We start from the raw sequence: 26,105 nt of genomic DNA, 5'->3' as shown, positions 1-26,105 counted from the left end.
ATAATCCAGCTGGCAAAGAGCACACAGTGGTGTTGGGAGGATTAATTCATTCATGTTTATAGACAAGCTCTCTGAGATTCTTGGATAGGAGTCACTTCATGCTAAGGAGTGCGAATATTCGGCTGAGTACATTTCCAGGGCAAACTTCCTGCTGCAATTCTCTAAACTCAATGCAGATGCCCAAATTCAGAACAAAATTTATGTAAGTTGGCTGGCAGATCCTGTAAAAATGAATTGGATGTCAAATATCTACAGCCAACTGAACACCACCCTTCTGTCCTTCCTGAGGAATCATGAGGCTAGGTCCAACTCCAGGCCATTGATGAGCAGGACTGTGTGGCCCTGAGTGGGTGGCAACCCTTCTAAAGTTATGTGTATCTCCACCACGGGGATGTAAGTGGTCAAAAGGTGCCATGAAAATTGGTACAGGCCCATGTGCCCTAGACCAAGCAAAAAGAAAGCTGCTGTACAGAAAATCCTGCATGTGGCATCATAATGTTGGGAAAGCATAGTATTTTGAAGAAATGCAACAGCAGTAGCTCTCCAGATGAGGAACTGACTCTGGAAAATCTGGATGAAGAATGACTCACAAAGCAGGCTACCCCTTTGCCTAGCTGTGCCCCAGCCAGCTTCAGCTGGTAGCAAACCCTGGTATGACGGCAATATGGGAACCATGCAGAAGCCTCCAGCACTCCTCAAGGCCCAGGATAATGTCTGTCCTTCTGTCATCTCCCACCAGTTGGAAGACAAAGCATGCTCATTTGTCAGAGAAAATGGAATGCCCAAATAAGCCCAGAAGATTCAGAATTGCATTTCAAGGTTGTCTTATTACTACATCTCATCTTAAGCTGAGAGTCAAGATAATAGAAATAAGAAAGACCCCACAGGAGTTGGTTTTGGACATCTTCTTCAAAGAAGTGTGATTTACAGAGATGACAGGAAGAGAAGGTGAGTTAAATCAAGGATCGCCTCACTTCCCGTTACCACCTTGCTCCAGTTTCCGAAACCCAAAGACATAACTAAATTAACATCCTCTGCTTACCTTTCCCATAAATGGATCCAACTCCTTTTTGACTCTGGGTCTCTGGGGATGGTACCTCTAAGGACCCAATTCCAATGTGTATTTTGCCTTGAACTATCTGGCCTGCTTGGGATAGCAGGATGTCATTCTCTTAGAATGTCATTTTCCTAGTAGCCTATGAATATTAAATACACTTACTGATCTGGTCTTATATATTAAAAAAAAATAGAAACATGGGTTACTGCATTCTTAGGCATATTACAGATTAAGTTGGCTTTTAAGTAAACCCAACTCAGAAGTGGTAACCAAGGGAACTGGAGACTGGCAATGGCTTGCTCTAGAGTTGGTACACATGAGTCATGAAAACCTCACTTAGGCTGCCCCATCTGAAAGAACAAGAGACTACGCAGACATACTTCTTTCCAGGAAGGTTGGGAGAACAAATGAAGTAACCATTGGAGGCATGAGGAGTCCCGGTGGGGAGGCAAGTTAGCATGACTTCAAATAGCTATTTCTAGCAAATAGAATGTTGACATTTGGTTTTATTGAACAGATAAAAGCCAACATGTCTACAGGTAATGATTTGAGAGACAGAAAGAATGAAACCAGTATGCTCCAGGTTTTGAAAAGAAGGAAACCTGCCTCACTGAAACAGAGCAAAAATCAAACCTTGGCAAGCCTGGGTATAGGAGACACAGGAAAAAAGGCTGTATTTAAGATATGATGTTTCTTCAATGACCCCCATGATGGAGGCAGGATATCCAGAACAAAAGGCACAGGGACAACCCTAAGACACCTCAGAACAGAGGGGAGCAAGGGTATGGAGTATATTCCTCATCCTATCACCTACCCTTTCCCAAAATGGCAGCCATCCAAATTTCTTAAAAATTCCCAGAGTCTGCTTTGGGGATGATAAACCCAATAGTCATGTAGCAAAAAAGAGCTGAGAAATGGAAGGTGGAGGCATGTGTTTATGTCAGATAAAGGGTTATGACCAGGCCAGTGCTTTTCGTGCTTCCTCTTAAATCTGCCCATTCTTTGCTCTAATATGTAATGTACCAGTAGTGGTTCCTGAAGTGTCATTTCCCAGACTCCCTCACCAACTGGCTTTAGGCTAAACTCAACCAATTCAAGTAATGGCAGCGGATTGGCAGGTGGATGGAAAGAAGAATCCTGAGTATTGCTCCCCTCCATCTATCTGCTTCATGCAGTGGCTGCAGCCCCACGACAATTCCAGGACCCGCTGGCCTGCCCTTCCCCTAATGGCCCCATCTCCCACCATGCAGCTTCCACCATGGTTCTAGCACCCAGGCAGCCTGGCCCTGAGCTCTGGTTAACAGCCCCTTATACCCTGGTTCCCCAACCTCCTGTTGCTCCTTACCTCTGAGCTCCAACCTCCTGTTGCTTCACCATCCCTGTTTAGCTTGTCAGTGATTCAGACACCTTTCATTTTTTTTTTTTTTTATTGGTGTTCAATTTACTAACATACAGAATAACACCCAGTGCCCGTCACCCATTCACTCCCACCCCCCGCCCTCCTCCCCTTCTACCACCCCTAGTTCGTTTCCCAGAGTTAGCAGTCTTTATGTTCTGTCTCCCTTTCTGATATTTCCCACACATTTCTTCTCCCTTCCCTTATTTTCCCTTTCACTATTATTTATATTCCCCAAATGAATGAGAACATATAATGTTTGTCCTTCTCCGACTGACTTACTTCACTCAGCATAATACCCTCCAGTTCCATCCACGTTGAAGCAAATGGTGGGTATTTGTCATTTCTAATAGCTGAGTAATATTCCATTGTATACATAAACCACATCTTCTTTATCCATTCATCTTTCGTTGGACACCGAGGCTCCTTCCACAGTTTGGCTATCGTGGCCATTGCTGCTAGAAACATCGGGGTGCAGGTGTCCCAGCGTTTCATTGCATTTGTATCTTTGGGGTAAATCCCCAACAGTGCAATTGCTGGGTCGTAGGGCAGGTATATTTTTAACTGTTTGAGGAACCTCCACACAGTTTTCCACAGTGGCTGCACCAGTTCACATTCCCACCAACAGTGTAAGAGGGTTCCCTTTTCTCCGCATCCTCTCCAACATTTGTTGTTTCCTGCCTTGTTAATTTTTCCCATTCTCACTGGTGTGAGGTGGTATCTCATTGTGGTTTTGATTTGTATTTCCCTGATGGCAAGTGATGCAGAGCATTTTCTCATGTGCATGTTGGCCATGTCTATGTCAGACACCTTTCAAACTAACTTTCCCTGTATTAAGTTCCCTCTGCCCAATTCCTGGGATTTCAATTTTCTGAATGGATCTTGACTGATGCATTTTAGGGCTTAGAACCTCTATGCTGTTGGTGTCTTACGCTAAATCTCCATGTGCCTTCCCATAGAGTGGGAAGGTCCAAATTTCAACTGCCAGCCCCTGTATGTCTTTGCCTGAACACTTGTTTTGGTAGCCTAAGTCTTTTTTGCTCATGTGCATGTTCAAGGCAGGCCAGAAGTAGAGGAGAGTTCACACACACACACACACACACCTTCCCTCAATGGTGACCAATGGGAACTCTTCTCCACTCAGGCAGTAAAACTATGAAGTGCCTGTTCTAGCTCAGCTCCCAGAATTTCTCAGCAGAAGCAGCTCCAATTGAACCTGACTAACAAGGCACCCTTCAGTAGCTCCCTTCTCTCCTCTGTCACTTTCCTATTCCACTACAAGGGTTTCCACCTCTTGAATAAATTTTGCACTTGAATCCTTGGCTCAGCATCTGCATCTGGGGGAACCTTAAGTAGGGACCCTGTCTTTTCTTCTACCTAGTTCCTTATTATTTGTGGGAGTGAAGGAAGTCATATCCAGGAAGAACTCTGTGCACTCAGTGATGGGGCCACAGATGCTCTGAGTAAAAACCCTGGGCTAACCAGGTGGAGTCTGGCTGAGCTCAGCAGGCCCCAGTGCTGTTGGAAGAAAGAAGGTTCCTAAAACTGCCCCTAGTCTGTGTAATGACTGGTAGGAGAGCATCATCTTGAGGACTCTTGCTTTCTCTGTCCACAAGAGAGCCATCCCACCTGTTTTCTTTGAGAGCTTTCTTTGAGAGCTTTCTTTGAGATCATCCCGTCAAAGGAATCACAGGGAGCCGGAACACCTCCCGACCCTGCAGGAATTTTTTAAACCAACACTTGATTTTCTGGCACATGATGGAGAAGAGAGCAAAGGAACCTGAAGGGCTTATGTGTGCTTCCAGTGAATTCTAGGGAAGTGAAATAATGACCTTGGCCCAGACAGCAAAAGACAAACTTAATTTACATGCTTCAGGCCGTATATGGAAAAATCATTTAGACCGAAAAAAGCAAAGTCCAAACTGCAAGTCAATAGTGGCAAACATCACACACCCTGATGGTATGTGCTGGCCTTCGCTTGCTACTCTACTGTTCCAACATTCTCCATTACTGCACATATTTGGGCCTTGTGTTTTCCATGAAGGTCTAGGCTGAAATACCATCTTGAACATGCCCAGCCTTCGCTCCAAGGCTAGAGCCACCGCTTCTCGTCCCCCACCATGCTCTCATTTCAAGGGCTGCCTCATCTCCCCAGCTTCTCCTCCATAACACAGTCTTCTGGACTCTCCTTATTTGTAACTTCTTAATTTAGACCTGGGCCAGGAGAAATGTATACAATGAGAGCATAGGGAAGGTCTTATTTTAGCCAGCACTTCTGATGCTGAGAGTGGGCTGTCAGTTGAAGAGGGCCAGAGCCCCCCATCTGATGGCCTGGGCCACCCGAGGAGTCTCTCCTTGGGATGAGTAATTCCCATGCTCCACAACGGGATATGTTTATGGACACATTCTGTGCTTCTCTGGCATCCCTCCCCATGAAGCCCAAACCACCCGGGAGACTGTAAGTAAAGCAAAGTCTTCTGGATAAGAAGATGCCGGGTTTATTTTTAGACCCAAGGATTTAAAGTGATGCCCATAATCAGAAACCCTCAGTGCCCCCCCCCCACACACACACACAGGCACACAGAGAGACACAGAGAGAAAGAGGCAGACAGAGGCAGAGACACAGAGAGACTGTCCTGGGGCAGATGTACTGCAAGGCCTAAGAGCATAGTCAGAGCAAGTGTAGAAGAAGCCAGTCCACTTGGCACTTTCCCAGCACACACTTTGCCACACAATGCTGCCACCCCCACACAAATTCCTGCAACTTTAAAACTCACTATTTATTTCTTTAAACTTCTCTGCTCCTGGCTGTATACTTTACTCTGAAATCGGTACAGGACTTAGGAAGTTTTTAACGTGGCAGTTCCCAAACTTTCTTGGCTCCTGGCACCCTTGACGTCTCCATCATTTTTACACAATGCCCTAGGCTAGAAGAAATACTTAACGGTGTCATTTAAAGAGTAGTTGAGTCCAAATAACTTAGTATTTCCTTACTATGCCCTAACAACTTCAGTAGCCATTTGGGAACAAAATACACATAACTTGAAGGAAAACATATTTTAGTTCATTCTTAGCCTTAACTACTTACTTAAAGCATGTGCTCACCTGCTGGACAGTATCCCACTTTACCAACCTTGGAATCAGCCCAGACATGACCACGATCATCTCCTATTCTATGATGGCTCTGTGCAGAACTGGTAATATAAGCAACCTCATTAAGACAGGATGACATCAGAAGGCATATCATGTGTGTTCACCCTGACACAGTCAAGGCGGTCATTCATTTCATGTCTGACAGACATCACATATTATTGGGCTTCCCTCATAAATGTTTACAAATTCCACAACACCTCTATGAGTTCACTGTGGCACTCTGGGGGTGTCTTGTGGCATTGTTTGAAAAATGCGGCCTTCCTACCTTAAAAAACATTCTCAACATAATGAAACAGTTTGTCCATGACTCTTTCCTGAATGTATGTGTGTACATGTGTGTGTGCGAATAAGCCCATAACCAAAACAGATAAAGGTCACCCATTAATCAAAGGACCCAAGAAAAGGTCTGGAAGTACACAGACCAAACTGTAACTATGGCTACCTCTAGGGAGACAAATAACATTTGGAGGAGATGAGAGTGAGAAAGCCCTTCATTTTATCTGTACTGTGGAACTTCTCCTGTATGACAACTATAAACAAAACCCCCACAATTTTAATGTATTCATACATAAAAAACGTTACCTGCAACACCACTTCAGATAGGGCTAAATTCTGTGCAGAGAGGGTCAGTCCCAAACTCCAGTGGAGGGACTTACTCACTAAAAGACCCAGCCAGGCTCTGCAGTACACCGAGAGGGAGACGCATCTCACTTACTGCTCCTCATGACATTTCCCTCTTCAGGAAACCTCCATCTGTCTCACTTCCCACAACAGTGACTCTGAAGGAGGTAGTCAGAATCACCTGTGGGCTGTTCCATAACACTTACTCCTCCAGTAGCCTTCCTGGAGTCAACTGCTCACACACTACTCACATCTTGATGCCATGGCAGAGAAGGCCACTGTCCTCTGGTAGTCTGGGGCTGTGGCCTGCAGGCTGCTGGCAAGGACCATATATCCTAGCCTGCCCTTCCTCTAGGTGGAGCAGAATCCCACCAATAATGGAAAGGGATGCAGAACCCCAAAATGCCAAATTTAAGTCCTTAACTACGACTCCTAAGAAAACATCTCCATTCTATGGTCAAATAGGATTGACTCCCTAGTCATCCATTTCTCTGCTCCTTCGCCTACTCATTTCCCTTGACAAGACTGCCTCCAGGAGGAGGGGACCACAGGTGAGAAACAGAAACCTCTCCTGAAAGATGGAAGACAGGGAGAGCCAGAGAGTGGGAAGGGGATGGAGAGTAAGAGAACGAGAAACAGATGACCCAGAGCTGGAAACAAGGAATTTTTTTAAAAAATGACAATTGGTAAAAACATAAAATAAAATGAATAAAATAAGATGAAATAAAATAAAATAAATAAAAGTACATGAAGTTGTCAGGGGGTGGCCTTCAAGCAACAATTCGACTTTGTAAGTTGTGTTTTGCTGCGGAGCTACATCGTACACAATGACCTGTCTGTCCCCTTGCCCTTATCATCAAACCTGAGGAATTCCAGGGGAACAGGGATGAATGACATGGCACCACAGGATCTGAGAGGGGACTAGCCCTGGTCAGCCGGTCCTCATCAGTTCAAGTCAGTGGCTGATCTGTGAGCCAAGGGGCTTGACTCTTCTGGGAGGTCCTGCAGCATGGGACATAATCTGCCTCCTTCCAGATGTGACAGCTAGTCTTCAGTTCATGCAGAAGCACAGGACAGAATGAAGGCACAGAGTGGCCCCTGTCTCCAGAAATTCAGCCTTAATAGTGTGAGGCCATGAGACACCCCAAAAATATAGCAGACCAGGGACCTTGGCTTTTTGCAATGGCCCCGGCCTCAAGCCTCAACTCAGCTCTTCACGATGTGCTTCTCTGGCAAATAGAGTCATTTCCTGCTCCCCTCCCACTGCTTCCCTGTGCTAATGGGGAACCTTCTTTAACCTCTTAAGGAGGGTCTAAGACAATTACTTAGATTCTTTTTTTTTTACCCTCAAATGGTCAAGGCATTTAGTGCCTTCAAAGAGGGCCCAAGGGAACTTGAGTCTGCTCCCCAGGAACATCCCCCATAGACTACCAGGGCCTTCATGGAAAGCCAAAGCCAGAGCCCATTGGCCCAGAGTGAGGGTCCAGGCAGATCCTTCCCCCCGACCCCCTCTTCTCCCCAGACTCTCTGAAGGTCCCTGGCTTCCTGCTGCTGCCCCACGGCCTCCTTGTCAAAGGCCCTGCAATGATGCATAATTTACTCCACATGTTTGTTTTTTGCGCCTGCCAGAGGCATCTGTCGTAAATGTTTCAATACTTTGACTTTAGATGAGTTTTCTTTTGAAATAATTGTCCCCACGGTGGTGCACGGTACAGTAAATTAACACCCATCTCTCCCCAGGCCTTGTCTTGGCACATGTTCCAGCTTCGACGCTCCCTATAAAACATTCATTAAGTGCAGCATCGCAGGCCGCGCCTGGCTGCACCGGGACGACAGGTGCTGCAGCCGCGCTGGATAAACAGTTGGGGGGCGAGTCTCAGGAGGTAAACCCCCAGGACCAGTTAAAGAGGAGTTTGTTTTAGAGTCCTTTTAGTGAGACTCTTCACAGGAGAACATGCGTTGAAGACTCACATTTGCCACCCCCCCCCCCACCTTGCTACATACTCCTTGTCCCTTGACACAAAAATACATTTCTGGGACATCTGGGTGGCTCAGTGGTTGAGGGCCTGCCTTTGGCTCAGGTCATGATCCCGGGGTCCTGGGATCAAGTTCTGCATTGGGCTCCCCAAAGGGAGCCTGCTTCTCCCTCTGCCTATGTCTCTGCCTCTCTCTCTCTCTCTCTCTCTCTCTCTCTCTGTGTGTCTCTCATGAATAAGTGAATAAAATCTCTAAAAAAAAAAAAAATCTCTCCTCCTCTTTGAAGCCATCAGTTATCTGAATCTACCTCTGTCACTCCAATTACCCCCATCACACCCGTGCTCTGTCTCTCCAACACACACATGCTAACAAACACTCACACATGCTCACACAAATACAACTCAGGAGCAGTCTGAATGACTGAGCATTATGTCAGTGGCAGGCATTCTTATGCTTTTTGCCAAATTTTTATTTCTCTGCCCCGAAAGTTTCTCAGCTCCCCACAAAAAGGGCCAGGCTAGTGATGATCTGTGTCTTGCCAGCTACAATGAGTAAGAGGAATACTCTGGCTTACTGATTGAACACTTGTGCATTTGCCACTTGCTCTCAGATCTACTCTCTGCCGTTCTCTTCCTCTGTTTGGCTGTGGCAGGGTACTGACCCTTGAAAATGATGTTCCCTCGACAAAGCCAACAGTTGCCTTTCAGTTAGGTTTGGCCAATGGGGAAAGGAGGCACTGGTGGGAAACAGGAGGGCAGGAGGGGGGAGATTCGTGTTCTTTCCCTCCACTCTCTCCATCTACTTCAGAAGGCATCTCCAGAAATGGCTGCACTTTCTGCAGGGTTCCAGCCCCCACTGCGTGGTCCCAGCACCTGGCTTCTGGTAATCCCACCTCCCTCCTTATCTTTCCAGTTCTAAGAATGGCAGTAATTCCCTGTGGCTGCCTCTCTGGTCCCCATTTCCCCCTACTTGCCCAGTTCAAACACCTCGGCAATTAGGTCCTCGTATTGTTTTCCCTCAACTGGCATGTGCTCTGCTTTCGGAGTGTACCCTAGCTAATACAAAGTTTATTAGGAAAAAAAAAAGGAGGCATGGGTTGGAATCAAAAGGGACTGAGTGAAAAGTCAAAGAAATGAGAGGAAAGATTGGGACTTCCCTCACCCCACTCCCCACTATCCATAGCACCTTGCCATTTGTACTCAGCTTAGAGCTTTATCATCCTGTAAAAACAGAAAAATCTTGCCCCAGAGGGAAACTTGAGAAAAGCTCCAAATCTGTCCAGGACAGACTAGTCCAGAAAAGATTTAAGCTGATCCAGGAAAAAAAAAAGAGCTTATTCTTTTATTAAAAGTCTCAGACTCTATATTCTTCCTTGGAAACACAACATATATATATCTGTGTTTATGTTCCTGAGTTTTCCCTACTGTCTGTCGAACCTGCTGCTGCAAATTGAGCTAATTCTACTTACTATTATCCTCAGTGGAAATAGAACATCACCCCATGAGCAATTAACACAAAAAGAAACAGTGGGGTAGCAAGTTTGTCTTATACTCATCTTTCCAATGAATACTGCTATTCTTCTTGCCTTTAGTATAAGGAAGAAGAAACAAGCATGACTTTTTAGTAGTATTTGAGGATATGTTGAGGGAAAACATTTGAAAGACAGAGGAGCACAGTGGTCAATAGCATTGCTCTTGAGTCAGACCATCTGGCTCACATGTCAGCACCAAGCAAGTTGTTTATTTCTTGAATCCTGAGCCTACTCTTATATAAATTGGAGATATTAATGGTTTTGAGACTAAATGAAATAAAACATGTAAAGCCTTACACACAGTAAGCAGCCCATAAATACCACTCATAATTTTATCATTACTCCTATCCTCACTATGCCCATACCCTTGAAAATCATGAAAATCATAAGAATAGATGTAAAAAGCCTATGAAGAGACCTATTTTGGACCTAAAGACACCTGCAGATTGGAAGTGAAGAGATGGAGAAACATTTATCATACAAATGCACATCAAAAGAAAGCTGGAGTAGCAATACTTATATCAGACAAACTGGATTTCAAAACAAAGACTGTAATAAGAGACAAGAAGGACACTATATAATCATAAAGGGAACAGTTCAACAAGAAGATCTAACAATTGAAAATATTAATGCGCCCAACATGGAAGCACCAATATAAAAAGGTTAATAACAAACATAAAGAAACTAATTAACAATAATAGAATAACAGGAAGGGAATTTAAAAGCCCCTTTACATCAATGGACAGATCATCTAAGCAGAAAATCAACAAAGAAACAATGGCTTTGAATGATACAAAGGACCAAATGGACTTAACAGATATACTACAGAACATTTAATCCTAAAATAGAAGAATACATATTCTTTACAAGTGTACATGGAACATTTCCAGAATATATCACATTTTAGGTCACAAAACAAGTCTCAACAAATACAAAAAGACTGTAATCATACTATGCACTTTTTCTGATCACAATGCTATGAAACTAGAAGTCAACCACAAGAAAAAATTTGGAAAAACACAAATACATGGAGGCTAGGCAACATGTCTATAAACAAAGAATGGGTCAATCAGGAAATCAAAAGGAAATTTTAAAAAATACATGGACACAAGTGAAAATGAAAACACAACAGTCCAAAATCTCTGGAATGCAGCAAAAGTGACAGTAAAAGGTTCATGTTGCAAGAAAAATCCCAAATAAACAACCTAACTTTACACCTAAAGGAGTCAGAAAAAGAAATACGAATACAGTCTAAGATTAGCAGAGGAAGGAAATAAAAAGATTAGACCAGAAATAAATGATAAAGAAACTTAAAAAACCTCAGCAGAATAGATCAATGAAACCAGGAGATGGTTCATTGAAAAAATTAATAAAATTGGTAAGCCCCCCCCAAAAAAATTGGTAAGCCCATAGCCAGATTTATCAAAAAGGAAAAGAGAAAGGACATAAATAAATAAAATCACAAATGAGAGAGGAAAAATCACAACCAACACCACAGAAATACAATTATCAGAGATTATGAAAATATATATACCAAAAAAATCAGACAACCAGGAAGAAATAGATAAATTTCTAAAAAGACATAAGTACCAAAACTGAAACAGGAAGAAATGGAAAACTAACAAACTGATAACAAGCAAAGAAATGGAATCAGTAATCAGGAAACTCCGAACAAGCAATAGTCCAGGGCCAGATGGATTCACAGGTGAATTCTATCAGAAATTTAAAGAAGGGTTAATACCTATTCTTTTCAAACTATTCAAAAAAAATAGAAAAGGAAGGATAACTACCAAATTCATACTATGAGGTCAATATTACCCTGATACCAAAACCAGACAAAGGCTCTACCAAAAAGGAGAAGTAAGGCTAATATCCCTGATGAACATGGGTGCAAAAATTCTCAATAAAATACTAGCAAAATGAATCCAACAGTACATTTAAAAAAATCATTTACCACAATCAAGTGGGATTTATTCCTGGGTTGCACGAGTGGTTCAACATTCACAAATCAATCAACATGACACACCACATTAATAAAAGAAAGGATAAGAACCATATGATCATTTCAAGAGATGCAGAAAAAAGCATTTGACAAAATACAACACCCATTCATGATAAAAACCCACAACAAAGTAGGTTTAGAGGGAACATACCTCAACATAATAAAGGCCATATATGAAAAACCAACAGCTGACATCATACTCAATGAGGAAAAGCTGAGAGGTTTTCCTCTATGGTCAGGAACAAGACAGGGATGTCCACTCTCACCACTGTTATTTAACATAGCACTGAAAGTCTTAGCCACAGCAATCAGACAACAAAAAGAAATACAAAGTCCTCCAAATCAGCAAGGAAGAAGTAAAACTTTCATTATTTGTGGGTGACATGATACCCTATATAGAAAACCCAAAAGACTCCACCAAAAAACTGACAGAACTGATGAACAAATTCGGTAGAGCCACAAGATACAGAATCAGAAATCTGTTGCAATAATGAAACAGCAAAAAGAGAAATTAAGGTATCAAGTCCATTTACAATTGCACCAAAAACCATAAGATACCTGGGAATAAATCTAACCAAAGAAGTAAAAGACCTGTACTCTGAAAACTATAAAACAGTGATGGAAGAAATTGAAGATGACACAAAGAAATGGAAAAATATTCCATGCTCACGTATAGGAAGAACAAATATTGTTAAAATGTCTATATTACCCAAAGCAATCTACACATTTAATGCAATCCCTATCAAAATACCAGTGGCATTTGTATGGAACCACATGAGACCCCAAATAGCCAAAGCAACCTTGAAAAAGAAAAGCAAATCTGGAGGCATCACAATTCCAGACTTCAAGTTATATTACAAGGCTGTAGCAATCAAGACAGTATGTTACTGGCACAAAAACAGACACAGCCATCAACAGAGCAGAATAGAAAATCCAGCAATGAACTCACAACTACATGGTCAATTAATCTTTGACAAAGCATAAAAGAATACCCAATGGAAAAAAAGACAATCTCTTCAAAAATGGTATTGGCAAAACTGGACAGCAACATGCAAAAAAATGAAACTGGACCAATTTCTTACACCATACACAAAAATAGGTGCAAAATGGATTAAAGATCTAAAAGTAAGACCTGAAACCATAAAAATCCTAGAAGAAAACACAGGCAATAACCTCTTTGATATCAGCTGTAGCAACTTCCTTCTAGATAGGTCTACCTGAGACAAGTGAAACAAAAGCAAAAATAAGCTATTAGGACTTCATCAAAATAAAAAGCTTCTGCAGTGAAAGAAACAATCAACAAAATTAAAAGGGAACCTGTGGAATGGGAGAAGATATCTGCAAATTACATATTCAATAAAGGGTTAGTATCCAAAATGTATAAAGAATGTATAAAAAGTCAACACCCCAAAAATGAATAATTCAATTAAAAATAGGTAAAAGACATGAATAAACATTTGTCCAAAGAAGACACACAAATGGTCAACAGATATGAAAAGATGTCAACATCACTGATCCCCAGTGAAATACAAATGAAAACTACAATGAGATATCACTTCATACCTGTCAGAATGGCTAAAATAAAAATGCAAAAACAAGTGTTGGCAAAGATGTGGAGAAAAATGAACCCTCTTGTACTGTTGCTAGGAGTGCAAACTGGTACAGCCACTCCAAAAAACAGTATGGAGTTTCTTCAAAAAGTTAAAAAGAGAACTACCCTATGATCTAGCAACTGCAGTACTAAGAATTTACCCAAATGATACAAAAATACTAATTCAAAGGTATACATGCACTCTGATGTTTATAGCAGCATTATCTACAATAGCCAAATTATGAAAACAGCCCAAGTATTCACCAACTGATCAATGGATAATGAAGAAATGGTGTGTGTGTGTGTGTGTGTATAATGGAATATTACTCAGCCATCAAAAAGAATGAAATTTTGCCATTTGCAATGACATGGATGGAGCCACAGAGTATAATGCTAAGCAAAATGAGTCAGTCAGAGAAAGACAAATACCATATAATTTCATTTATATGTGGAATTTAAGAAACAAAATAAATGAGCAAAGAGGTAAAGAGAGAGAGAGAGAGAGAGAGGTGCAAACCAAGTAACAGACTCTTTTTTTTAAGATTTTACTTTTTTATTCATTAGAGACACACACAGAGAGGCAGAAACATAGGCAGGGGGAGAAACAGGCTCCCCGCCAGGAGCCTGATGCAGGACTCCATCTCCGGACCCAGGATCATGCCCTTCTGCCCTGAGCCAAAGGCAGACACGCAACTGCTGAGCTACCTAGGTGTCCCCAGATTCTTAAATGTAGAGAACTGATGGGAAGGTGGGTGGGGGGATGGTGAAGTAAATCATGAATATTGAGTGTTCTATGGAAGTATTGAATCACTATATTGTACACCTGAAACCAATATTATACTGTATGTTAACTAACTGGAATTTAAGTAAGAACTTTTAAAAAGGCAAATGTAAAAAAAAAAAAAACAGATATAGGAATATCTAAATTAACAACATCTAAGACAAATAAGGAACAGTCTATGCCCCAAAGTTATGGGCTAATGACCAACATCATCTATCATATAAACAAAGAAAGCTACCAACTCTTAGAACTGCAGAAGCTATAATTCAATCTCCCCATGTGACAGCTGAAGCAGAAGAGGCCCAGAGAAAAGTTTATCTACCTGATGAGAGTACCATGACCCTGCCAACCATCAGTCATACCACATTGTACCTCCACAATGTGGAGATGGTAGTCATCACCTCATTACAGTATAGAATGTTTCATTTCAGATCAACATCATGATGATGTGATATAAATTGTTCTCTGGGAAATCTTATAAAGATGGAACAAAAAAGCAATGGGCTACAGTGAACATCATACTTAAAGGTGAAAGACTGATTTTTTTTCCTTCTAAAATCAAGAAAAAGACAAGGAAGTCTGCTCTCACCACTTCTGTTCAACATTGTACAAAAAATTCTAGTCAGGGCAATCAGCTGGGTAAAATAGAAAGAGAGAGATAGGGAGAGAAAGAAATAAAATGCATCCAGATTGAGGAAGGAAGAAGTAAAACTATCTATTCACAGATGACATGATTTTATAAATAGAAAATCCTAAGGAATTCACTAAAAACAAAAAATGAGTTCAGCAGTTGTGGGATATAAAATCAATATACAAAAAAATCAAGGGGTCCCTGGGTGGCACAGTCAGTTGAGCATCCAACTCTTGGTTTCAGCTCAGGTCATGATCTCAGGGTTGTGAGATCAAGCCCCATGTGAACCTCTGAGCTCAAATAGGAGTCTGCTGGAGTTTCTCTCACCCTTGCCCTCTGCCCCTCCCTATGCTCACTCACAGGCTCTCTCTCTCTCTCTAAAATAAATAAATATTTTTTAAAAATCAATTATATTTTTATATGCTAGTAATGAACAATGCAAAATTGAAATTAAGAAAACAATTACATTTTTAATTAAATCAAAAAGAATAAAATAATCATAAACAAATTTAACAAAACACGTACAAGACTTGTACACTGAAAATATAAAACACTGTTGCAAGAAACTAAAGAAGATCTAAATAAAAAGATATACCATGTTCATAGATTATAAGACTTTACTATGATAAGATGGCAATAGTTCCTAAATTAATCTGCAGATTCAACGCAATCCCTACCAAAAATCCTAGCTTGGGTTTTTTGCAGAAACTGACAATCTGGTCATGAAATTCATATAGAAATGCAAGGCACTCAGAATCATCAAAATAATTGAAACAGAAGCACAAAGTCAAAATCACATCCTCAATTTCAACACTTATTAAATAGGTATAGTAATTAAAACAATGTGGCACTGGTATAAGGACAGATTCTCTACCTCTCCTGCCCTCCCTCTCCCCCTGTAAATGCATGCTTGTGCTCTCACTCTCTCTTTAAAATAAATAAATCTTTAAAACAATGTAAAATGGCATGGTTAGTCTGAGAAATAGTATGGTAGTTCTTCAAAGTGTTATATATGCAGCTACCATGAGACCCAGTAATTCCACTCTTACTTATGTATCCAAGATATATGAAAACATACATCCACACAAAAATTTATACACAAATATTCATAGCATCATTATTCATAATACCCAATAATTGGGTCCAGATGTCCATCAACTGATAAATGAGGTATATACAAAATATGGAACATTATTTGGCAATAAAAAAGAGTTAAGTACTGATGTAGCTAAAACATGGATGAATCATGAGAATGCTTTGCCAAGTGAAAGAAGCTACAGACACATTTTGCATGATTCCACTGACATGAAAGTCCAGAATAGGCAATTCCATAGAACACAAAGTAGATTAGTTGTTTCCCAGAGCTTAGTAACTACTAGGGAAAGGGTTTCTTTTTGGGGTAATAAAAATATTTTAATCTTAGACAATGGAAATGGCTACACAAATCTGCAAATGCACTAAAAACTAATGAATTATAGATTTTAAATGGGTGAATTTTATAGTGTGAGGACTAAATCTCAATAAAGATATTTTTAACAATGGGCTCGGTATCTACAAACTTAAAAAAAAAGAGCAGTGGGCCTTGGGGATTAGGTGAAGCTAGCGGAGTTTGACTATCAGCTTCCCTACAAGTTATGTGGTCTTCAGCAAATTCCCATACCACTCTGAGTCTCAATAAATGGTAGCTAATCATCCAAAAAGAGGGAAAGTAAGGAGATATGCAGCCTCAGGGTCACAGTGAAGGCAGAGACAAGATGATCCTCTGGGATGAAAGGCACATATCCAAGACGACCAGCTATACTTTGGGTCTTAGTCTCTGTCTATTCCCCAGCAGAAGGTGCCTTTCCTAAATATCCCACAGATGAGGGTGCCCCAGAGCCATATTATGCCATGAACATTGACCTTGACTCTTCCTGCAAGTATGAACAGCATCTGTCCCATCAGACAGCAACATGTTTTCCTCCCGTCATTTCCCACCTTTGGCTAGATTTATAGCAAGAACAGAATATTTACAATATTAACAGAATGGAGGGAACATGAGGAGGATGCTGACAATCCAACTCCAGGCCATTTTCATCTTGCCCTGCTCATCTGGGAAGGTCATTTTCTCCCCAGTGCCCATAAGACATTAGATGCTTTGAGCTTTGCATTGTCAACAGTGTAATGGAAATAGATGTTGAATGCTAAAACATAAACATATGTATCATTTATAATGCATTCAGATGTTTTTCAATTATTCATGGTTCCTGAAAGTTATGCAACCTATCATGCATATATATCCAAGCAAAGTTTATATTAGAACCACAGCCTCAATGTACGCAATTCCAGCTCCTTGGCATTCCCGTCTATGGAATTAAAATTAAATGAGTCAGTGGTCAATAAAAGTTACATGTGATTTCCATAAAATTATCCATTGTATATTGCTCTGGTGTGGAGAAAGAAGGTTGCCTGGAGTTGCTGAAGCTGACAGAACACAAAATGTATGCTTTCTGATGAGGGTGGTGGTGATGATTAGGCTTTCCTAAGAATGAATTCATTATTTCCCTGAATAATTGGTGGTCTTGGACTTACTTCTCGTCTAGGAAAAAAAAAATAACTCAGAGGGCCACCCTCTTTCTCTTCTGTTTAAGTCTTGTTTTCTCAAGAAAGAGAGAGAGAGAGAAAGAGAAAGAAGGAAAAAAGCCAGTGTTCTGGGCTCAAAAACACCACATTCTTCTGTTTTGGTGCTTGAATAAATTTGCATGTTAACATGAATGGTTCCAACTTTAAGAATGTAAAATTAAATGAAATTTGAATTCAAATCCAAGATGGAGAAAAGACACATGCAAAAACAACAGATTTCCAATCTTGTTGATTTTTTTCAGGAGCCAGATTAGGAAAGACATAAACACACACACACACACACACACACACACACACACACTCTCTCTCTCTCTCTCTCTCTCTCACTCACTCTTGCTTTCAAAGAAGGGTGGAACTCAGAGCAGACAGGCACTGCCAAAGAGGAGCCCCCTACACCGTACCCTCAGCTCACACACACTATGAGTATTTAGAGATCACAGCACAGATTCTGAAGCTCTGTTTTAATGTCTTAATGCCATCCTAAAATTCCGAAATAGGACTCAGAAGACAGGTTCACCATCATCTACTTGTGAAAGCCCACCTAGATAAAATGAAATATAAGGAACACTGTATGAGTAGCTCAAGTGAGCACAGGCATAAATTTGCCTCTGCCAGCCCTAAGAGAGTCATTTCTTGCTTGGACCTCTTCATTGCATTTGAAAGGCAGGTTTACATAGTGGTTAGATGCACTAGACTGTCAGAGATGAACCAGGATTGGAATCCCAGATCCACTCACCATTTCCTGGCTGGGTGACCTCTGACAACTGACTTAAGCTATGAACATAACTGTTTTTCATTAGTTTCCATCTACCTAACCAGAGTGACAGCCTCACAAATTTATTGTGAGAATAAAATATATAATGCACTGAGACTGACACCTAGCCTAGAGCAAGCATTCGACAAGGGTTAGCTACCATTATGCTAGTTAGTATGGTGGTAGTTATCATTATTAGATATTGAGGTGATGGATTCCAGAGGAACCAGGCCTGAAACTGTTTCTTTCTTCTCTAATGTGCTTTCCCATTTTGCCTAAACACTGCCACCCAGGAAAGAGAGACAAACCAAGTCATGGCAAAGGCCCACTCCCCATGAGCTCTGAGCGCAGGTCAACAAGAAGGGTCATGAATCATTCCCCCCTGTCCCATTCCCATCAACCCCTTCCCTTAGTCTAGTCTCTGTCCATGAAGGCATTCCAAATGGAATGACAACAGGATCTTAAGAAATAAAAAAGACAGAGAACAGCAGGTGAACATCTTACCTCATCTTCATTCTCAGTCATATTGGTACCCAATTTCTGGACAACTGACTTGCCGCTGGCCTTCAACATTTTCTCTCGAACTTTGGTTTCATACTCAGGCCGGGAATGTTCCTAAAACCCAAGAGTCAATGTGTAGTTAGTAAACAGGCAGAGAGTGACTCTGTGGTTATAACCTGTGGGTTATAGCCTGTGGGTTATAACCAGACACCAAAGTACAGTAAAGTCAGGTTAGGATCAAATGCTATTGGACATGAACCATTACACCACACACGATCACAAGGAGTCTAGACCAGGAACACAATGTGGGGGGAGAGAGAAGGGACACACAACAGTTGTTACCACACTGAAAACCAAACCTGGGCACGTTCCTGGGGATGGCACCAGTGAGAAAGGAGAGAGGAAATGTTAACTGGGTAACTGATATGAACAGAAGCATCTGGTCATCCTACTAACTATCCTCATACCTCAAACTTTAAGTTTCAATGAGCCAAATCCCAGCTAGAGAAACAGATGTACCCCACAGCTGGGAGTTAGGACAATGACACAACTTCTTCCTGCTCCATTATTCTGCAAACTAAAATGGCGACCAATAAACATCAAAGTTAAAGATGGCCACAGGGAATCTTAAAACTCACTTGCCTGAACCTGTTTCCTGTACAGCCTAGGTGAGTAACTCATTGGCAAGTACACCAATGCTCAAGAGATATCACTGAGCCATTCAGCAATACAAACCTGAATAGTGAGTCACCAGGCATGGGAAAGAGCACCTAACTAATCAAGAGGACTACAGTCAAATCAATGCAGATGCTGAAGCAGGAAGATGCATGACTTACTTCAAAGAGAATTTAACAGTGTACACCTGGCTTCATTGGCAGGTCTTCCCTGCAGCGTCCAAGGACGAATATCTTACAGGTGTGAGGGCTTCATGTTCCTGCATCATTTATCGATAACTCCTAGGCAAGGATTCAGGCTTTGGCTCACAGTTGACTCAGAGAACACACATTTCATTACCACTGCTTCACACGTTAGAGACTCCAAAAACCAACAAGCTAGTCTCCTGACCAGTCTTTGGCTTTCCCAGGACATGCCATGACATTGGAGAGGAGAAACCATGCATGTGGCTTATAAACATGACCAATACAACATGACAAATTCAAGGGTATTAAGGCATCCTATCATTACTGATCTCCAAACATGCATCAGCCCCATCCCTTCCAAGACGTCTCTGCTACAGCATACCTGGGGGAGTCTCCTGCCTCTCAAGTGGCCTAGAGTTTTATAGCTGCTACCACACGCAATTCTTAGTTATGTATTTTTCTTCTATTATTTCCTAGATGCTTTGGATGTGAGAGTCTTTTTATACTAATATGAGGATCTGCAATCTAATCTATCTTATTTTGTATTTCTCATAGTAATGAGCACCATGCAGAGCACCCAGAAATCTCTAAATGATTGTGAAGTTCATTGATTTTGTCTCTCACCTTTATCTGTTCTCCACCATATCATTTCCTAATGTGTATGCTAAAAGATTTGTAGTTTTTAAAAAGGGATTCCAGGGTCTAAGAGATTGGAAAAGGCCACACAATATACCACTTGAGAGAGGTATATTAGAGCATATGAGAAGCTCTGAAAAGTTCTACTGTGAAGACACTTGCCTAATGTTTTTAAACCCATCATTTCTTGCAAAAATCCTTTTGGCCCCATCAGTTAACATCCCACAGGAATAGTTTGAGAACTTTGTTTTGAAGTTGGCCTCCATGCCCCTGAAATCTGGTACTTTTCATTTTTATTATTTCCATACAAGATTTTCATTAAAAAAGCTATGGCAATATCTTTTCGGTGAGTATGATTATGTGGATTCTAAACCCCCTCTAGCTAGAGTTGTTTCTACCTTTCATACCCGGCAAAGGGGCTAAGAACTTCCCCTACTGACTAGGAGGGCTGCTCTTGACCTGCCTCTGACTTTCCAAAGATAGTCCGTGACATCACAGAGAGGCATGTCCTCACATCCCTCTAGTTGTGGCTATGGCCCACCTCATCCCATGCGAGACCCCCACTCAAAATCCCTCATCTGTCTGGAACAAGCTGAGCATTCTCAGCATATAAACAGGAGTCCAAGACTCTCAAAGCAGAGTCTTAAGCTGTTCTGCATTCCAACTAAAGCAGGTCAGACAAGGATCTCTCTATCTGTGGCCAAGAAGATCAGGTGAGGTTACAGAATTCCTCAAAGGCAGGGAGCTGGACAACTGAGCTCCTGACCAGAGCAGAATCTAGCCCCTGTAGGGCCAACGCACCCAGCCATGGGAGGGTCCTCCTTATTCCTAATGTTCCTCATACACTCTGGTCTCTCTGGGTTGGTAGTCTGATGCAAAATCATCAGAAATACATAACTCCTCCCACTAAAATCCTGGGAAATATTCCCAAAGTGGCTTCCACCTGGTTGGTCTCCTCAGGAGCTGTCTGAAGGACAGCTCAGGACCAGCCTTCTTTGATCTAAAGAGGTAAATCCAGAGACACAGTCAACAAATGTCTTCATCAAAGAGTTTTCAAGCTCCTGCTGCACTCTGCACTTCTTTCCAGGCTCTGAGGCCACAGTGGAGCCTATCTTCAAGTAAAGGAAGGTGACAATAAGCAAACGAACACACAAATAAGAAGCCAGCAGCTAGGGATAAGAAGAGTAGAAGAAATAAAACAAGATGGCTGCTTTAGAATCGGGATTCAGGGAAGGCCCTGAGTCTGAGGAGGGTAACATTTAGGATGGGATGGAAAAGCCAAGAAAGGACAGGCCATGTAGAGACTAGAGCATTCTAGGCAGAGGGAACAGCCAGTGCAAAGACTGGCATAAACCTGGGAGAGAATGAAGGTCTATGTGGCTAGAAGGTCTGAGCAAGGAGGAGAATAATATGTACTGAGGTCAGAAAAGGTAGGTAGAGAATTTGGCTTCCTTTGTGCTAGGAAGCCATGTAGGATACCTAAAATTTGATATGACAGATGAGGGATGGTAGAGACAGAGGGGAGGACATCTGTGTCAAGATAAGACCACAGTCTCTCAGAGGAACACATGGGGCCTGATAGAAGCTAACTGGGTCAGGGAAGGAGGCCCACTGAGCTGAAGATTAGCCCATGTCAGAGCGAAAAACTCTTGAAGTCTGGCAGGCCTTCCTTCGGCAAGAACAGGATCCAAAGAGTCTTTCAGTAAGTCCCTCGAGGTGTCCCTGCTGGTTCCAAATGGAGGAACCCTTAGGCAGGGGCCACACCGACCCAGGAAGCTGGTCTTGGGTTTGGTTGTTCATGTTCTTCCCTACCCTGAGAGAAAGCAGTCTCCACCCTCCTTCCACTTCTCCGTGATTTGCCACCTGGACTTGAGTCACACCACTTGTTCAACTCTTCCGGGTGTGGCCCACATAGTATCTCCTAATGCAGACCATAAAGAAGCATGATGTCTTAGGGTTACAGAAAGCTGGCCCAGAGAATATTCCTGACACCTGGAGACAGTGTCTGGTTAAAATAGAAAAAACTCCTAATCATGACCTCCAAGGGCTCCTGTCTCCCTCTCACCAGTGTCCAAGTCATACCTGCCATGGTATGCTCCTGCTCCTCACCTGAATGCACGTTAAACCTGCTCACACTTCAGATAAGTCCTAGGACTCTTGCAAAGTCATAAATATAATTCTATCCTGCCCTCTATGCCTTCCCATGACCTACAAGAGACACAGACCAGCTGTCAATAAGCCCCCTGTCCTGGCTACATGCCTGTATTTATTGCTTCGGCCATCCCCAAATCCGTTCCTGCATCCAACTGCACTGCACTTTCTGGACATCTTGCTTTTTCTGATCTACACCTCAATTTTCCCAGATCAAGGCTTCTGCTTGCTGTTTCTCCTTGTGGGCACCCTCTCCCCTCTTTGCTACCCAGTGAAATTTGACCAGTCTTCAAAACTCAGGTTAAAAAAAATGCACTCCTCTTCTGGCTACATTAGCCAGAAGAAATTTCTCTTACATATTCACCATCGCATTCTAAATATTCAGAGGCCAGAAAGCACCCTAGCTGAATGTAAGCCTTTGGAGCTACTCAGAGACTGTTTGACATAGTTCCATACTCCATACTAAAAACTGGTACATAGTAGGTGCTTAATGCGTATGTTCAGACTATACTGAATTTAAAGCATGTTTGATATTCTAGTCTGAAATATAAACACGTTTAAGGAAAAGACAAGGCTGTCCTCCCTCTCAACCATGCCTGGCCCAGGGCTTGCACACTCAGGGCACAAACCATGCTGTAGAACCAAGCCACTTCGCAGTAAGTTCACCCAGCAGAAGTGACCAGAGCCCATGAGGAACATCTCCTTGTGCCACAGGCAAACCAGTCTTGGCCAGACCCCTCTCAGCCTGCCTAAGAGTTCCTGAGATCATGTACCTCCCATGAGGTTACCACTGCTCTCTGGGTTCATCAGAAAGCAGGAAACCTGGCTACAGAAAGAAAATTGATTATATTTCCAACCCTTCCAAGAGCCTGTGACTAAGATTTCTGAAGGCATCGAATCATAACCTATGGCTTTCTCTGTGTGTGTTTACACCTCCTAGCAGAGACTGGCTGGCTTCCACAGCTCTACTTAGCAGACACACCAAGCTTGTCTCTGGACCCATTTAGGCCTGGATGCCAGGATGTTTCTTCTTCTCTTCTTGGGAGACATGATAGGCCCTGCATTAGGAGAACAGAGCTCCCACTTCCCCACACGTGGCCAAAACTCCCTTGTCAATCTCTCTGCTGAAGCAGATGGAACCCGCATGATTAGAATGTCCCAACCAGACCACCCCCACAGTCCCACTTTTACTGGAAGCACTCATTTGGCCATTATTCCCCCAAGAAATGCAATTGCTTTCATTATTCCCTGATGCTTATCTTCCTAATTTGTATCCTCTCTGAAGGTAGAATCCAAGTGTATATTCTCTGATCTGCCACAGAACCCATGATGGTCGCCAAGCATATGCTGAATGCACCAGGCTGGAATACAGTGAACACACATACTCTCGTGCATGGTAATGGAAATGCCCACCTGCTCCATTAGAGCATCAAGGAGAAGAGATGACATCATGCTATAGACATATGGAGCCATGCAGGCTTGAGAACAAGACTAAATTGGGGATTTCACTTGTTTGGTCATAAGACAACAGGGCCACAAAGCCAGCAATCCCAAGCCTAAGGTGAGGCACATCCATTACTGTGGGAGAAAGCAGAAAAGGCCTGCTCTCCATGCAGCTGCCATAATGCCTGTGGCCAGGATTTGCAAGTAACTACTCAGGCAAATGCCAGTGTCTTCTGGTCTTTCCAGACACTGTCCTCAGCACCTCAACAACAATGTCCACAATATCAGGAGCCTCTATACAATATTCACATCTGTTCAGTCAATGGGAACATGCAGGAATAGATAAGAACTGTGAGCAACTGTGCACACGTTACTCATTGCCAGCTTCCTGACATCAGGAATGGGGCCCTAGTTCTCATAGGAGCCAGAGGGAAGGCTGATTTGTTTTCAGTCATTAAGTATTATCTGTCCATAAAACTAGACTCTAAAAGAACCTACCCTTTGCCCTTAGCTCATCCGCCAGTTTGACCATACTTTACTGGCTTACACTGTAGTAGTTCATTGCTTCTTTCGCCTTCCATAGGCATCAAAGGCAATCAGCCTCTGGCACCCACACCTCTCCCTTGGTCCTCAGTAGGCTTACAGAGGCATTCTGACATATGCATGTTCTGGGTTACATGATAGCGATTCCTGCTCTCTGGCTTCATGCACACTAGCACCCAGGAGATGGGAGGTAGAGGAATGTCAAGTTAAATCTCAAAGCTACCATAAGGCTTTTCTCTCGTGCCATTTCTTTTTCCAGTGAGGTTCACCAGGACATCTGACTACCCATCAGGTCCAATGTCTTGCTGCTCAAGAGAAGAGCAGGGATTTGAACTTTTGACTTCAGTGCATATCAACCATGGTTAAGACCATGGAGCCAGTGACTAGCTGATGTGACTCCAAATGTTAAGTGGTCATCTCACTCCAAAAAAATCTATTTCCAGAATGAAATCAAGCAAGGGCCCAGAGAAGTATGCAAAGGAACTCACTTCTTCCTCTTCTATACCAGTCAGGTCCCAGAAGTAGCCCAGCCGCATCTGTAATCTCTTCCAGTTTTCAAGAAACATGGTAGCTTAAAAAGAAAGAAGAAATCCTATTAAAGAATGGATTTTGAGTACCCTTTGGGTTCACCAATGGGGGTGGAGGATAAACTTAGAGGTTTCAAATTTTTGGACTCTCTTTAAAGCACTTACTCCCTTCCTCCTACTTCTAGCTGGAACTGCTCAAAACATTCCCCATCCCTGAGAGCCTGATAGATGTAACGGGAGATACACCCACACACACATCTAGGTTATGAGAAGAGGGTGAACAGTGACCTCTAGAAATGAAAGAAAGATGGAAGGATGAGGAAAATGAGAATGGAAGGGTCTGTAGTCTTTTTTGACAATGTTCATCTTCCCTACACATACTTTCTTTCTTCCTGCCCCTTCCTCAGAGCCCTCACTCTTTTTCCCATCTTTGTGTCTCTAGCACCACTTCCCTTCTCTGGACCCCAAGAATCCCATCCTGAGACTATGTAACAGTCTCCTAATGGTTCCATTGACTCCAGTGTCTCAGCCTTCCAAGGCAGCCTGCATGCCGCTGACAGAGTCCTCTCCCTGAAGGGGCATTCTCCCAGCCCTCCATCTGTTTAGCAAGTAGCTGCTGAGGGCCTCCCTACACTCTCATACCCACATGCCAGTCAGTCTGCCTGCCACCTGCAGCCCCTTGAAGGGCCAGCCCAACATGGTCCAGGGAAAACCAACCCCTCCACTCTACAGCCGTGGCTTCTCATACCAGGTCTGAACACCTAATCCAGAGCCTGCTGAGGGACCATGCAGATTCTCTCTTTTGAAAACTGAAACCAAGAGACACAAAAGGAAGCAGGAATGGGATGAGCTACACAGCCAATACCCAAAAGGAAAAAGGGCCAGGATTTCTGACAGCACCTCCAGCTCCAGTTCCCAGAAGCCTGGCTCCCTTCCATTACCTGCACCCATGAGCTTGCTTCTTGCTTTCTTATAACACAGCTCTTGTTCTTTGAGCAAGCTGGAATAAATTTCCAATCCTGCACAAAGAACTGGGCCTGCCTGAGGTATCTATAATACACAAAACACTGTCTTAGACACCACGAGGGAGATCAGGTGAATCTTATGTGGATGTTGCTCTCAAACTGTTTATAGTCTATAGGGAATGGCTGTAAACAACTACAATAAAAGGCACAAAGTGATCAGGGCCTTAAGAAAGGCACAGTAAAAGGCTGTGGGCAGGCAGCAGAGGGAGTTCTGATTGCCAGAGAAGCCATGTGGGCCGAGTCTTGAAGAACAATGACACCTGGGCAGTGAAGAAGGGGCGAGGAGAGGGAAGATGCCAACAC

General features: G+C 42.6%; 1 protein-coding gene and 1 long non-coding RNA gene across 5 annotated transcripts in view; one reads left to right on the top strand and one right to left on the bottom strand.

The window, feature by feature from the left end:
* The window catches only part of ANO2 (anoctamin 2), a 343,520-nt gene that overhangs the window by 134,413 nt on the left and 183,002 nt on the right, over nt 1–26,105 (bottom strand). For all 4 annotated transcript variants that reach the window (XM_077871350.1, XM_077871352.1, XM_077871354.1 and 1 more), the window contains 2 exons: nt 24,739–24,821; nt 18,621–18,731 (listed from right to left, as the gene is read on the bottom strand). In XM_077871350.1, the coding sequence (XP_077727476.1) occupies nt 18,621–18,731; nt 24,739–24,821 (194 nt within the window). The remainder of the gene's footprint in view (nt 1–18,620; nt 18,732–24,738; nt 24,822–26,105) is intronic.
* LOC144297368 (uncharacterized) lies at nt 20,675–25,060 on the top strand. Its single transcript, XR_013364393.1, has 3 exons — nt 20,675–20,826; nt 23,550–23,825; nt 24,510–25,060. It is a non-coding gene; the product is annotated as an uncharacterized LOC144297368 (long non-coding RNA).

This window comes from Canis aureus, chromosome 25 (assembly GCF_053574225.1).
Source record: "Canis aureus isolate CA01 chromosome 25, VMU_Caureus_v.1.0, whole genome shotgun sequence".
NCBI lineage: Eukaryota > Metazoa > Chordata > Mammalia > Carnivora > Canidae > Canis > Canis aureus.
This window is presented reverse-complemented; position numbering and strand designations above follow the sequence as displayed.